This window comes from Natrix helvetica (assembly GCF_964273705.1).
Source record: "Natrix helvetica genome assembly, chromosome: W".
In the NCBI taxonomy this organism is placed as follows: Eukaryota; Metazoa; Chordata; class Lepidosauria; order Squamata; family Natricidae; genus Natrix; species Natrix helvetica.
In genome coordinates this window covers 81,828,235-81,843,642 of record NC_138555.1, presented here as the reverse complement: position 1 = coordinate 81,843,642, position 15,408 = coordinate 81,828,235, and the positions used below count along the sequence as shown (strand labels likewise).

Below are 15,408 nucleotides of genomic sequence, written 5' to 3'. Positions count from 1 at the left end.
CTGAACTTGGTAGTTTTCTTGCAGACGTTTCATGACCCAGCTGGAGAACATAATCAATGCTGACGAGAGACCAGTGATGATGTTACCCAGTTCTGGGTCATGAAACATCTCACATCTTCCAAGATGTTCCCCCCACCCCCCACCCCACCCCCATGATGTCTCAAAACCTGTAACTGGTGCAAGATATGACCCGAAAGTTATGATGTAGACATCCTTCAGAGGGTTGGGCCAGAGGGTTGGACTAGAAGACCTCCAAGGTCCCTTCCAGCTTTATGATTCTATGACTGCATAGCACCACTACATAAATTGCCCTAATAGCCCATGTCTTCTGGACTTTGAGGTCTAAGCCAATGTTTCTCTAGTTTTAAGCCAACATGTCTCAAGGTTTCAAAGTTTAAGCCAACATTTCTCAAGGTTTCAAGGTTTAAGCCCATGTTTTTCAAGGTTTAAGCCAATTTCTCAAAGTTTCAAGGTCTAAGCCAACATTTCTCAAGGTTCCAAGGTCTAAGCCAACATTTCTCAAGGTTTAAGCCAATTTCTCAAGGTTTCATGCTTTAAGCCGACATTTCTAAAGGTTTCAAGCTTTAAGCCAACTTTTCTCAAACCTCAGCAACTTTTAAGATGGGTGGCCTGCAACTCCCAGAATTCCTCCAGCCACCAAGCCCTCCAAGTCCCGTCTTAAAAGTTACTTTGGTTGAAACATGCTGGTTTAAGCAACGGCCACCAAGGTTCTTAATAGCTTGGACCGGAGGTAGGTTTCAGCCGGTTCAGCCTGGTTCAGCCGAAGAGGTAGTAACTCGACCGGACACTTGACCGTACCTGTTCTATCCTGGGTGCCGCCATCTTTATTTTCTTTTTAAAAACCCTTTTTTAAATGGTGTGCGCATGGCGCAGACCTTTTTAGGCGCAAACGCACAGATGCGCAGAGCAAACTTTCTCGGGCACCGAACCAGTAAGTAATGCTGGCAGGAACCCACCCCTGGATTGGACACCCCCCCCCAAATATCTCCTTAAGCTAGTAAGGTATCTCCACAAGCGATGCGCTGAGCACATAAGCCAAAAGCTTCTGGCTTGGTGAGAAAACGTCCTTTTCTTTGGATGTCAAGGACTATCAAGCATGACATTCGTCTGCCTTTCAACGCCCGGCTTTTGCATTCTAGTATCTGGGGCAGAGTGTCCACGTGTCTCTTCTGTCCCTCAGAACGTGTCTCACAAGGTTACCGGACTGCAGCTGATAGATGTTTACCTCGCCAGATTGTTCTTAGGGTTTGCAACCCGTCACCAGATGATCTCGAAAGCGCGGAGTGGTGGTGGTGGTGGAGCGAGGTGGAGTGGGGGGGGGGGGAACCTTTAAATATTTTCAGCCAGCCATTCAGCCAGCCCGGCCCGAGCCATCCATCAATTTTAACAGCTACCTGACAGGTTCATCTTCACGACAGTGTGAAATTGATTGTCCTGAGAGGTAGAAACTTAACGATCAGAGGAAGCAGCAGGCCAACACCTGGAATAATGACGTCCAATGCGCTGGAAATTCTCGCAGCCTTGTAAGCAGGGCAGAGAAGAGAGAAGGAAAGAATATGGATCGGCGGTTTCTCCAATCGTAGAGTTGTTAAAAGTATGTCTCACCAGAGGGGTGTGTGTGTCTTAGGACAGGGGTATCAAACTCAATTTCATTGAGGGCCACATCAGGGCTGTGGTTGACCTCGGAGGGGGGGAAGCAGGCGGGCACAGCCGACTGGGCGGGCGTGGCCAGATTGACGCCACTCCTCAAACTGCTGGAGTCTTTTCTCTTCGCATTGGGTAGGCCGGGGCGAAGCTGTTCGGACCTAAGCTCGAAACCCGACGCCTAAGCACGAAACCCGACACCTCGTCCTGATAAAACCCCTTTTATTTCGGTTAAATGGAATTCCTCTCCAGCAAAGTCCCGGCAAACAGTCTTTCAAGAGATTTCGCAACTACCGACCGTTATCAGGCTTGGAGAGCTGCCAGGTCGATATCTTCCAAATGCCACGCTGTAGCAGCAATTACTCGGCGAGAAGTCAGGAACAGATCTTCACCCTAATGAATTACTGTATTTTCCGGAGTATAAGACGCACCTTTCCCCCCCTAAAAGAGGGTGAACATTTGGGTGTGTCTTATACACCGAATGTAGCCCCACCCACCGACCCCCACCCTTTGACCTCTGCCTCCCAGCAATTTGCCTCCTTGCAGCAAACGGGGAAAATGGAGCTTGCAGAAGCCGCAAAAGGCTATAGCAATCCCTGCAGCCTGAAACAGCTGATGATCGGGAGCCCCGCTTAAACTGAAATTGAAAGTGAAGCTTGCTATTTGCTGGAAAGAGGCAAATTGCTGGGAGGCAGAGGCAGGTTTTTTCTTCTTCTTCTAATCAGGTTAAACTGAAACTGGCTGTTTGCTGCAAGGAGGCAAGTCAATAACTATAAATGCCTCTAGAATGTTCAAATGATTAGACCTATTTTTTACAACTGAACAAAATGAAGAATTTTTTTTAAAAAATATGCTTGATCTGAAGAGGCCCAGTACTATTGTATCTTCTTTTAAATAGCAGAGAATAACGTATACTTCTTAGAAAGCCACGTCAATTTTAACAGCATCTGTACAAGTATAGTCTGAAACGTAACACCGCAAACAGTGTATATTGTCAGTACTGTTTGCTGTTTGTTGCAAGGAAGCAAATTGCTGGGAGGCAGAGGCAGATTTTTTCCTCTTGTTTTCCTCCCCAAAAGCTAGGTGCGTCTTATACTTCAGAGCGTCTTATATTGAAAAATACGGTATGTCTCACCAGAGGGGGTCTTAGGACAGGGGTGTCAAACTTGATTTCATTGAGGGCCACATCAGGGTTGTGGTTGACCTTGGAGGGCGGGGAGATGTGGCTGACTGGGTGGGCGTGGCCAACTGTAAAATCTCCACTCCCACCCCACTCCAGGGGAAGATTACTGCAAAATCCACATTTCCTCCCAATCATCTGGGACTCGGGAGGCAGAGAATAGATGGGGGTGGGGCCAGCCAAAGGTGGTATTTACTGGTTCTCCGAACTACTCAAAATTTCCGCTAACGGTTCTCCAGAACTGGTCAGAACCTGCTGAATACCACCTCCAGCAGGCCTTGACACCCCTGGTTTAGGACAACTTGCTGCAGCTAACTTACTACGGCCAACTCGTCGCAGTACACGAGTTACGCTAATATGGAAGAAATGATGAAACAGAGTCCCTAAAGAAAGGGCGTAAAAGACGGGTCGACATGAAACATGACTGGCAAAAATTAATATATATATATATTTAATTTTTAAATAGTCACAAGTCGTTCTCGACGGAATAATAATAATAATAAATATGTATTTCTTAGCCGCACCCTCTCCCGAAGGACTCGGAAGACTGCAATAGAGCCCAAAGTTTGTGTTGCTGAGCGAGACGTTTCCTAAGTGAATTTTGCCCCATTGTACGACCTTTTTTGACATCGTTGTTAAGTGAATCACCGCAATTGTTAGAGTAGTGACATGGTTGTTAAGTGAATATGGTTTCCTCTCCTTGACTTTGCTGATCAGTAGGTCACAAAAGATGAGGACATAACCATGGGACCCCTGCAACCGTCGCAAATACGAGTTGGTGGTCAAGTGTCTGAATTTTGATCACGTGATGGGGATGCTGTTAATGGTCGTAAGTGTGAAAAATGGTCCTAAGTGACTATTTTTCAGTGCTGTTGTAGCTTTGAACGAATTGTTGTTAAGTCAAGGACTACCTGTAAAATGAATTGTTGGATTGTCCCCTTGTTCCGCAGTGCGTTGTCCCATTCTGTCACCGGAACATGTCTAAATGGTATGTGAGGAAGACTATGGGCAACAGGGTAAAGAAATGCTATCTAACGTAGGGTCAGATAAGAGTGAACCTAGCCCAGAGCTGCATAACAGGCAGAGGGGGGGGAAAAAGCTCAGAACGAAGCTTCCTCAGGCTCTAAAACAGACAGTGTGAGACTCGTATTTTCAGAGTTGCAAGATTCTGTTAATTAGCCTCGCGATAATGTAGAATTAGCACATCGGTTCGTGTTTCCTGTCTGGTTTGCAGCTGACAACGTGGCTGAGCTTCGGTAGGATGGGACTTGTACTCCGACGCAACTTGGAGGATGCCAAGTTCCAAAGGATGTAGAAACTCTTTCCACCCCATTTTCTCTCTAGGTTCCTACCAGTTCTCCGTGGTGGAAACCGCGCCTCCTGGGTCCGCCGTGGGGAGGCTGCGGGCACACGATCCCGACGAAGGGGAGAACGCCCTGCTTGCCTACAGCATCCTGGATGGAGGAGATGGAGCCGAGGCCTTTGCCATTCACACGGACATGTTGGGACAGGATGGGATCATTACTTTGAAAAAGGTGGGTGAAGCACCCCAAAAGTATGGAGTTCTGTCTTTCTTCCTTCTTGGAGCTTTGGTGTAGGAGCTTTGAAGTGGGAGCCATTATCTATCTATCATCTATCTATCTATCTATCTATCTATCTATCTATCTATCTATCTATCATCTATCTATCTATCTATCTATCTATCTATCTATCTATCTCATCTGTCTATCTATCCATCCATCCATCCATTCTTCTTTCTTTCTTTCCTTTCTTTCCTTCATTCTTTCTCTTTCTTTTTCCTGTCCTTCCTTCCTTCTCTTTCTTTCCTTCCTTCCTTTCTTCTTTCTCTTTCTTCTTTCTTTCTTTCCTTCTTTCTCTTTCTTTCTCTTTCTTTTTCTTTTTCTCTTTCTTTCTTTCCTCCCTCCTGTCCTTCCTTTCTTCTTTCTTTCTTTCCTTTCTTTCCTTTCACTTTTTCTTTCTTTCTTTCCCTTTCTCATTCTTCCTCCTGTCTTTCCTTCCTTCCCTTTCTTTCTTTCTTTTTTCTTTTTCTTTCTTTCATTCCTTCCTTCCTTTCTTCTTTCTCTTCCTTTCTTTCTTTTTCTTTCTTTCTTTTTCTTTTTCTGTTTCTTTTTCTTTCTTTCTTCTCTTTCTTTCTTTCTCTTTATTGTTCTTTTTCTTTCTTTCTTTTCCTCTTCCTTTCTTTTTCTCTTTCCTTCCTTCCTTTCTCCCTCCTTTCTTTCTTTCTTTCCTTTCTCTTTTTCTTCCTTCTTTCTTTCTTTTTCCTTTCTTTTTTTTCTTTCCCTCATCCCTGCCTCCTGTCCTTCCTTCCTTTCTTCTTTCTTTCTTTTTCTTTCTTTCTTTTCTTTCACGTTTTACTTCCTTCCTTCTCTTTTTCTTTCCTACTTTCTTTTTCTTTCTTTCCTCCCTCCTGTCCTTCCTTTCTTCTCTCTCTCTCTTTCCCTTCATCCCTCCCTTCCTTTTTCTCTTTCTTTCCTTCCTCAACTGTTATCATAAGACTTCTTGTATTTTTATGAATAACTCAAGGCAGCAAAAATGGCCATCAGATCCTCCTCTTCCTCCTCTTTTCCCCACAGCCCTGAGGTGGGTTGAACTGAGAAAAAGTGATTGACCCAAAGTCTCCCAGCTGGCTTTCATGCCCAAGGTGGGACTAGAACTCCCTGTTTCCTGGTGATTGGCCCAAAGTCCCCCCCCCCCCCAGCCATCTTTCATGCCTAAACTGGGACTACAACTCACCATCTCCTGCTTTCTAGTTTGGCGCTTTCACCACTAGACCAAACTGGGTCTTGTTTTCTTCAGACGACACAGGATATTAGACACCACCCCAACTGTTCTTGGCGATTTGCACGTCCTCTGCCAAACTTGTTGAATTGCCTGGCCTTTGCTCGCGTCCAATCATGAGTTTTTCCTCTCGTTGTCGTTCCTCTCTGTTTGGATGGGCGGGGCAGCCTCTGGATTTCGAGTCCCGCCACTCTTACACCTTCCGAGTCGAGGCCACCAACACGCAGATCGACCCTCAGTACATCCGGAAGGGCCCCTTCAAGGACGTGGCCACCGTCCGCGTGACGGTAGAAGACGCTGACGAACCTCCGGTTTTCTCCCGTCCCGAGTACCATCTGGCCGTTTATGAAAACGGCCCACCGGGGACGCCAGTGGGCAAAGTCACGGCGGTGGACCTGGATACGCCCAGCAGTGTCATCCGGTAATGGCTGGGGAGAACACCGATACTGCAGGGTGGGAAACCGGTGTTTGTTGTCTTGGTGTGTGTGTGAAGTTTCAGTTACTCCATTTATACTTCGTTGCCGTGACAACCTGATACCCCAGGTGCCCACCCTCCATCTTCCAGATACTCCATCCTGCAGCATACGGACCCTGAGCGCTATTTCAGCATCAACCCGCAGAATGGCGCGATTCAGACCTCCGTGCCACTCGACCGAGAGGTTTTGGCCTGGCACAATATGACCGTACTGGCAACGGAACTTGGTAAGAGCCAAGTCGATATGGTGGGTGGGAGTCCAGGAGGCTCCAAGGTGGTGGAAGCTTTTTGTTGCAAACCTGTAGCAGCATGTGGTAGTATTTTGATTCATCAGGACAGTACCGATACAAAACCTCTATGTTTGCAATAGAACATATAAAGCAGGGTGTCAAACTCAAACCCTGTGGGCCGAATTTGCCCTGTGGGATGCTTAGATCTGACTCCTGAAAATAACAAAGGACCAGCTCACGGTGCTTCTGCTAGCAAAAAGGGGATGCGAGGAGAGCACGCAGCTCCCACACACCCTGTTTTCAGCCTGGACAGCCTCCTGCAGCACTCTGCCAGCAAAAACAGGAACCGCACACAGCTCCCCGATGCTCCGTTTTGGCTGTCAAAGTGCTGCAGGAGGCGTCTGTCTCTCCGGCCATCCGTCCCCCCCCCCACCCCCAGCCATCCCTAGGAGGACAACTACAATGTTGATCTCAGTGACGTGCGGTGAGGTTTATGGCTGGTGAGGCTGGTGACGTCATCAGTGCGAGCCGCGGTCCCCTTCATGTTGACTCAGGAAGGAGGGGAATGGGACCACGTGTGCAGGAGGCTGAAGCTGCCTCAGCCTCCTGCACACGTGGTCCCATTCCCCGCCTTCCTGAGTCAACATGAAGGGGACCGGGGCTCGCGCTCTGCGGTCCCCTTCATGTTGACTCAGGAAGGTGGGGAATGGGACCACGTGTGCAGGAGGGAGGCTGAGGCTAGAGGAACCTCCTGCACACGTGGTCCCATTCCCAGACCACATGTGCAGAAGGCTCTTCAGCGCCTTTTCCCTTTTTTTTTATTTTGATGATGAGAGTGGTGAGGCTCTGCCTCCCCTGCCTCCCCTGACCGCACGTCCCTGGTTGATCTAGCCCTGGAAGAAATCCAGTTTGACACCCCTGATATAAAGCATACTTGCAACCAGTGGTGGGTTTCAACCGTAGCACTCGGGAGCAGCGGCCACCGTACCGGTATGTGGCTCGTTTGGCCCACCCACCGGCCCACGTTCCATACCTGTTTTTGAAGCGACCACCACTGCTTGCAACAGTTCATTCAGTGACCGTTTGAAGTTACAAAAGTGACTTAGCACCATTTTTCACACTTAACGACCATTGCAGCATGTAATTGATATGCTTGGTTCATAGTTATGACGGTCGCATGCGATTCCCTTTCTGCGACCTTCTGACAAACCAAGTCAATGGGGGAGGCCAGATTCACTTAACAGCCGGGTGACTAGTTTAACAACTGCAGCGATTCCCTTAACAAATGTCACAAGACAAGTCCTGTCATGGGGCAAAATTCACTTAACAAATTAACAATTAAATTCGGGGCTCAAGTGTGGTCATAAGTCGAGGATCGCCTGTAGTCCTCTACTTGCAACCATTTGTTTAGCGAATGCTCAAAATCGCCAAAGCAGGGTGGGGGGGAAGTGACTTACGACCGGTCCTCAGACTTACGACTGTCGCAGCATTTTCCACAATCGTCTGATCCAAATTCAGGTGCTTCGCAACTGGTTGTTTATGTACCAAAGTTGCAGCATCCCGGGGTCAAGCGGTCCCCTTCCCAGCTGACTTCCAACAAATAAAGTCAATGAGGGAAACTGGATCTGCTTAACGACCACATCATTCACTTACTAACGGCAGTGATTTGCTTAACCGTTGTGGCCCAAAAAGGTCGTGAAATCGGGGAGGACTCGCATGCAGAGGAAATTTTGGCTCTAAACGTAATCATACGTCGAGGGTTTATATGTAATAGAAAAAGTAATGGCAATTTGTTTATTAATTGTCTTCTCCCTTTCTTTTCCTTCCCCCTTTTTGCATCCCCTTATCTGTTTTCTGCTCTTTGGGAACGGTGTCTTGCTCTCTGTTTTTGTCTTGCGTGTCGAACGTGCGAAACGGTGCATTTTTTGCACTCTGACATTGTGGAGGGGGTCTGCGCTTTCTGTCTGGGTTTCCCTGTGATTGATTGATTGATTGATTGATTGCCTGCATCGGCTGGATGGTTTTGTATCGGCGGCCTGTGATTTCACTTGTTGGTCACGTCGGACATTTATGTTCGCCCACCCATGCGCAAATGTGCTTCATCGCGCACCGTTGCTCGCTTCCGTCTGCTTAACTCTGCACGTCTGCCCACGTCTTTCAACCTCTTGACGTGATACTGTCGGGTTCTGCTGGTGGTACGACGATGGACTCTTTCGGTGTGTGTGTGTGTGTGTGTGTGTGTGTGTGTGTGTGTGTGTGTTATGAATGGGATCCAACCCCACTGACTCCCCATGGATGACTTGTATGGCTTTCTCGCATGGCTGAATCGTTTGGATGGCGTATCCTTATCGGCCGACTTACTCGTTGGAACCTTCTTGGTGTTATCTTCCCACTTTCCCTGTTTTTCGACTGGATCGCCCTGCACGTCCCGTCGCGTGGTTCCATGTTGCTCCTTACCCCCGACTCTTACCCTCAGACAGTCCCACACAAGGTTCCCAGATTCATGTGGCCGTTCAAATCCTGGATGTCAATGATAACTCACCCCAGCTGGAACAGAGCTACGAGCCTTTCGCCTGTGATAACGCCATCCCGGGCCAAGTAAGTAAGGGGTCCCTAGGACACTGTTGGGGCAGAATGGGGCGGGAGAGGAAGGCCCTGGCCGAGAAGAATGTTGCTCTTTTCTGTTTTGGCCAGCTGGTGCAGCTGATCCGAGCGGTCGACCGAGACGAGGATGGTAACACGAGCCGTATCATCATCCGTTCCCCATCCATGATCAGAGAACCAAACGTCACTGTGCGGGATAACAAGGGTAAAACACGCACGTCTGTCCTAAAATGTAGAACGGATTTCAGAATGTTCCTTAGGGACTAGGAACTTGCACTGTTGTTGATAAAAGGAGAGTAGACATTTTCACAAATATGAGCGGTGTACAGAACGTATAGCGGTGCTTCTCAATGTTAGCAACTTTTAAGAGGTGCAGATTTCGGCTCCCAGAATTCCCCCAGCTGGCAATTCCGCCTGGGGGATACTGGAGGTCGAAGTCCGGACCTCTTAAAATGTCCAAGGTTGAGACACACTGATCTAATAATTCAGACATCTGTACAAAACGACACAGTATTAATCAACATTATATTGCTCCTTTGAAGATGATTGTACGTACCTAAAATGTAAGGTAGGGTGTCAAACCTGAATTCATTGAGGGCCACATCAGGGTTGTGTTTGACTTCGGGGGACTGCGGTGGGCATGACCAGCTCAGCGTCCCTCATGTTGGGAGCGCCTGTGGTGGCCCAAGCGCTCTGTCAGTGAAAACGAGTTCCCGAGCACCGTTTTTGGCTGTGACAGCCTCCTGCAGCCCTCTGCCAACGAAAATGGAGCTCAGGAAGGCCGCCTACGGTCTGTTTTCACTGGCAGAAGCACTGCAGGCCAGTCCTTTACTGTTTCCAGGGCGGCCCCAAGGGCAGATCTAAGCATCCCACAAGCCGCATCCGGCCCCCGGGGCCTTGAGTTTGATACCCCTGATGTAAGGCTTGGGTTTTTACTACCTACAAGGAAGCATTTCCAAAATATAATGGGCCTCAGTTCACTCTTCTCTTTCCCAATCTTCTCATCTCCAGACAATTCGGCCTCCTTGTTGCTCCGGGCCACCCGTCTGCCTCCCCAAGGTGGATTTCTGCTTGTGCCCCTGGAACTAGTAGACGGTGGTTCCCCCACTCGCACAAGCTCCCCGACTCTGACAGTCAGCATCTGCCGGTGTCGGCGAGATGGGGCCATGCAGACTTGTGGTCCTGAGGCCCTCGGATCTTCTGCCGGCCTCAGCACGGGGGCTTTGTTGGCTATCCTCGCCTGCGTTGGTACCCTACTTGGTGAGACTTTGAGTTGGCATGCCGATGGCACAGGTGGGCAGAGAAAGAAGGACAGTACAGGTGGCCCTCAACTTACGATCGCAGTCAAACAAAACCACTGCTTTGCACGACCGTTGCTGAGTGAATTGTGTCCGTGAATTGCCACGGTTGTTAACCGATATCATGCGGCAGTTAAATGAATCTGGCTTCCCCCCTCCCCCCCCCCCCCGTCTTTGCTCGTCGGAAAGCCAACTGGGAAGGTGACAAAAACTGATCACATGACCCCAGGACAGTGCAACTGTCAGAAATACATGCCAATTGACAAGGTGGCGCAGTATTGCAAGCTACGTCTGCTGACTGCCGGCTGCCAGCAATTCGGCAGTTCGATCCTGACCGGCTCAAGGTGGACTCAGCCTTCCCTCCTTCCGAGGTCGGTCAAATGAGGACCCAGATTGTTGGGGCCAAGAGGCCGACTCTGTAAACCGCTGAGAGAGGGCTGTAAAGCACCGTGAAGCGGTATATAAGTCTATTGCTATTATTGATCGTGCGACCAGAGGAGGCTACAACGGTCGTGTGAAAGCCAGTCAGAAGTCACCTTTTTTTCGGTGCCGCAGCCATTTAGATCGGTCGCTAAACGAATGGTTGTAAGTCGAGGACTACCTGTATTACGGGAATTTCAGCCAGGGAAGGGTTGAGGCTACTTACCCTAAGTAAGGCTCTATGGAGAACTCATGTAGAAGATAACACGCTTGAAGTGACTTGACAATATAAGGTGGGGCATGAACATTGCAGTGGGGAGAAAAGTCACTGAACCTTGGGGAACGCTTGGCTGGTTGTGCTGGGTTTCTCCAGGAGGGTGTACAGTTGTGACCTGTCGGTTGCTGGCCCCTCCAGCAGCCGAATCAGATGAGGAGGAGGCGTAGGAGTCAGGGTCAGTATCAGGGCAACCTGGGAGCTCCGGGGGGGAAGAGGGAATGGAGCTGCAGAGAGAGACAGAGACAGAGATGGATCCTGGGCCATCTGTCAGCCCTCAGATGGAGACTCAACAGCCCCCAGGTCTGGAGGTGGTTGATGAAGAAGAGGAGGAGCAGCTGAGTCCAGTGCCTGACGTGCGGACGCGTGGAAGGCAGAGGAGAGGAGGGCAGTGGAAATCTATGGGCTGATCCTGGGGAAGGAAGAGCCACCACTGCTAATGAGACCCCATCCTAGCTCTGGGGATAGAAGACTGGGTGGGGGTAGAGATGAATAGATGTGGCAGACAACTATTCATCTAAGGGACGGATGGATGGATGACTTTCTGGGGCTGCCAGCATTCCTAATAAAGGAATCTTTTGAGTTCATGTCAGAGGATTTGTTGTGTTTGGAGAGCTGGCTCAGAACAACAACGGTATGTGCAAACGACCTTGGGAAACAGGAGGAAGAGCTGCAAACTAAGTAAGAGTCAAATAAGAGGCAGCTGAGTCTACTGAAGGAATGACAACAGGGGAAGGCTCTCAGGAGGGACCCTCCCAAGTCTCATGGGCTGTAAAGGGGACAAGAGGATGGGAGAAATGATCCTTCAAACTTGCAATGTTCCAGGTAAAGTAGATACAAAAGAGTTCGTACAGATTTTATTCCATTAGTTGTTGCCGACTATAGGGGGCGGTGTTCATCTCTGTTTCAAGGCCGTTGAGCCAGCGCTGTCCAAAGACATTTTCACGGTCATGTGGCCAGCATGACGTCTCAGAGTGCTATTACTTTCTCACCGAGGTGGTGCCTATTTATCTCCTTGCATTGGTGTGCTTTCAAGCTGTTGGATTGCTGCGGTGAGGACGGGAACTCACCCTGTCGCATGGAGGTTGGGACTCAAACCTGGGTTGCCGGCTTTCCAGCCAACAAGCTGAGTGTCTTAACCGCTGAGCCACCGCCGCCCTCTGTTAATATAACCTTAAATTAATGTAGAATTAGCTTGTCTGCTATGCTTCCCCCGTCGCCTTTACAGCCCATGAAACTAGGGAGGGTGTCTTCTGAGCCAAATGTCCTGCTATACAGTTGCGGGCTCAGCTACCTTTTATCCGATTGTTCCCTTGTCTGTGCCTCTTCTCCCTGTCTCCCAAGGCCATTCCCACATACCATTACATGCGGAAAGAAGCAATGCAGGGTGTTTGCAATGGGTTGTTATTGTGATTAACATGTCACCTTCTCCTCCTGTTGGTCCATCCGACTTCACCAATGCACCAACTTCCCGCTCACCTGTAGCCCTGGTGCTGCTCTTTGTCGCCCTCCGGAGGCAGAAACAGGCTGCGTTGCTGCCCTTTGAGGAGGAAGACGTCCGTGAGAACATCATCACGTATGACGATGAAGGCGGCGGAGAAGAAGACACCGAGGCCTTCGACATGGCCGCCCTGCAGAACCCGGACGCTGCCCCTCCACCCTCGCAGCAACGGCGCCTCCTCCGGCGGGACGTCCTGCCCCGTCCACACTTCCCGCCGTCCCTGTCCACCCGGGTACCACCGCAGCCTCACGATGTGGCCAGTTTTCTGACAGCCCGCTTGAGCGAGGTGGACGCCGATCCTTCCGTGCCTCCGTACGACTCCATCCAGGTGTACGGCTACGAAGGCCAGGGCTCTTCCGCCGGGTCTCTCAGTTCTCCCGGCTCTTCCTGCGCCGGGGACAGCGACGCCGGCGGGTACGAGTATCTGGAAGAATGGGGGCCCCTCTTCCGAACGCTGGCCGAGCTGTACGGGGCACCAGAGGGTCCTCCTCCAACCTGAGCCCTTGTGGGCCCGATGCCTCCATGGAAGAGCGTGGACCTCGAACCCCTTCCTCTGTTTTCGGTTGCTTGTTCTCCGTTCTGTCCACCAGCTTCCTTGTTCTCAGTTTTGGATTTGTCCATGACAAGCTCCATCGTCTCATGGATTCCCAAATCCTTCCTGTTGACCTCCTCTTGTTTTGCTGTGTTTGTCAACCACCAATGTTTTTCTTTCCATTTCTTATGTCTGTACATCCTTTTCTTTTCCTCCTTTCTTTCCCTTCCCTTCCTTTTTCTATCTTCCTTTCCTTTTTCTATCTTCCTTTCCTTTTTCTGTCTTCCTTCCCTTCCCTTCCTTTCTCTTTTCTTTTCCTTCCTTTCCTTTTTCAATTTCTTTCCCTTTCCCTTCTTTTCTTTTCCTTTCCTTCCCTTCCTTTTCTATTCTTTCCTTTTCTATCTTGCATTCCTTTCCTTTTTCTATCTTCTTTTCCTTTCCTTCCTTCCCTTCCCTTTTTCTATCTTCCTTCCCTTCCTTTCCCTTCCCCTTCCTGTCTTTTCCTTCCTTTCCTATTCTTTTCTTTTTCTATCTTCCTTTCCTTTTCCTTTCCTTTCCTTTTCTATCTTGCATTCTTTTCCTTTTCCTATCTTCCTTCCCTTCCCTTCCTCCTCTTTTCCTTCCTTTCTTTTCCTTTCCTTTTCCTTTCTTCCTTTCCTTTCTCCTTTCTATTCCTTTCTTTCCCTTTTTCTATATTCCTTCCCTTCGCTTTCTTTTTCTATCTTCCTTTCCTCTCCTCTCCTCTCCTTCTCTCTTTTCTCTTTCCTTTCCTGCATCATTCTGGCTTCTCATCCTTCTCTGTCCACCATTCTCTTTATTCTCATTTTCTTGTCTCGTCTTCCTCTCCCCCCCACCCACTGTCTCGACTACCTTTCTCGTCCCGTCCTGTCCCCTTTTCATTTTTGACACGATTTGTGCTGTGTTTCTTATGTTGTCCTTCCTCTCCTCCTGCCCCCTTCCCCAATTCCTATCTAAAATATTCTATGCATTCATCTTTCCCCCTCCCAAATCCCTTTGGTTCCAGATTCCCCCTTCCTCTCCCTTCCTGGATCCTATACTTATCCAGTCTTGCCAGCATGGATTGACCTCTCTCATTCAAAGTGCATCTCCCAAGCCCTGCCCGCAGAAGCAAAACACCGTTGGGTCTCTTCGATTCGACCGGTGGTGTTTGCAACCGCCCCGCGGAAGAACTTTTTAAAAAGTGGATTTTGGGGGGGGACGACGCCCTCCTCCTTTCTGACACCAAAGGGAGAGGGGGCGAAAACACTGCGTCTCCAGACTATTGTTCTACGATCTTAAGGAGTTCAGGCGAAATCGGTGTCAGGTGGGAACATCCATGTTATAATTTCGTAATAAACGATTTATTTTCTAAAAAAATAATAATAATAAAATAAATAAACGAAGGCCACGGTGAGTTGTTGTGCGCGAGCCAGAATGCGGGCTGATTTTTACTCGCGGTTTAAAAATGGATCCGTTCATTTATCAAAGTATAAGACGGAAAAGAGGAGAGCGGTGCGGCGGCCTAGAGGTAGAGCTCTTGCCTCACAATCAGGAGGTTGTGAGTTTGATCCTAGGTAGAGGCAGATATTTCTCTCTCTGTGGGCACAATGAGAATGTATCTGCCGAACAAAACTCTGTGTTGGCGTCACGAAAGGCATCCGGCCAGGAAACACTCTGCTAGCGCCATTCAGTCGCCCCGACTCCACCCTGCAAGGGATTATGAGGTCGTTAAAAGATGATGACCTATGGTTAAAGCTGGCGTGGTGGGCTAGAGGTAGAGCTCTTGCCTCACAATCAGGAGGTTGTGAGTTCGATCCTAGGTAGAGGCAGACATTTCTCTCTCTGTGGGCACAATGAGAATATACCTACAGAACAAAACTCTGCATTGGTGTCACGAAAGGCATCCGGCCAGGAAACACTCTGCTAGCCCCATTCAGTTGCCCAGACTCCACCCTGCAAGGGATTATGTTAAACAAAGATTGGTGATAAGACAGAAAAGAAAATAACAAGTCCAAGTAGCCTAGCCTTTGCTTGGTGACCGTTCAAAGTTACAACGGCACGGGGAAAAAAGTGACTTTTTCACACTTACGACCGTTAAAAGCATCGTGATTGACATTCGGGTGCTGGATAATTGACTCCTATTTATGACGGTTGCGGTGTTCCCTGGGGTCGCGTGATCCCTTTTTGTGACCTTCTGAAGTCCACGGAGGGACGCTGAATTTGCTTAACGACCGTGGGACTAATTTAAAGAACCGCAGGGATTCATGTCACCAACGTGGCGAGCAAAGGCGTAAAATGGGGCGGGACTCGCTTAGGACACGTCTCACTTGGCAACGTAAACGTTTGGACACAATTGCGGCCGTAAGTCGAGGACTGGCCACTCCCCCCAAGGGCAAACAGAACCCTGATGCGGCCCTCAATGAAATCAGG

At 49.1% G+C, this 15,408-nt stretch overlaps 1 protein-coding gene across 1 annotated transcript in view; it reads left to right on the top strand.

Annotated features, from left to right (window-relative positions):
* Positions 1 to 12,945, top strand: part of CDH24 (cadherin 24) — a gene marked incomplete at its 3' end in the record, with an annotated part of 48,352 nt that extends 35,407 nt beyond the window's left edge. The window contains exons 6-12 of the mRNA XM_081969591.1: positions 4,190 to 4,380; positions 5,812 to 6,065; positions 6,210 to 6,346; positions 8,826 to 8,947; positions 9,044 to 9,158; positions 9,965 to 10,213; positions 12,431 to 12,945. Coding sequence (XP_081825717.1) covers positions 4,190 to 4,380; positions 5,812 to 6,065; positions 6,210 to 6,346; positions 8,826 to 8,947; positions 9,044 to 9,158; positions 9,965 to 10,213; positions 12,431 to 12,945 — 1,583 coding nt within the window. The remainder of the gene's footprint in view (positions 1 to 4,189; positions 4,381 to 5,811; positions 6,066 to 6,209; positions 6,347 to 8,825; positions 8,948 to 9,043; positions 9,159 to 9,964; positions 10,214 to 12,430) is intronic.
* Between the last annotated feature and the right edge of the window lie 2,463 nt (positions 12,946 to 15,408).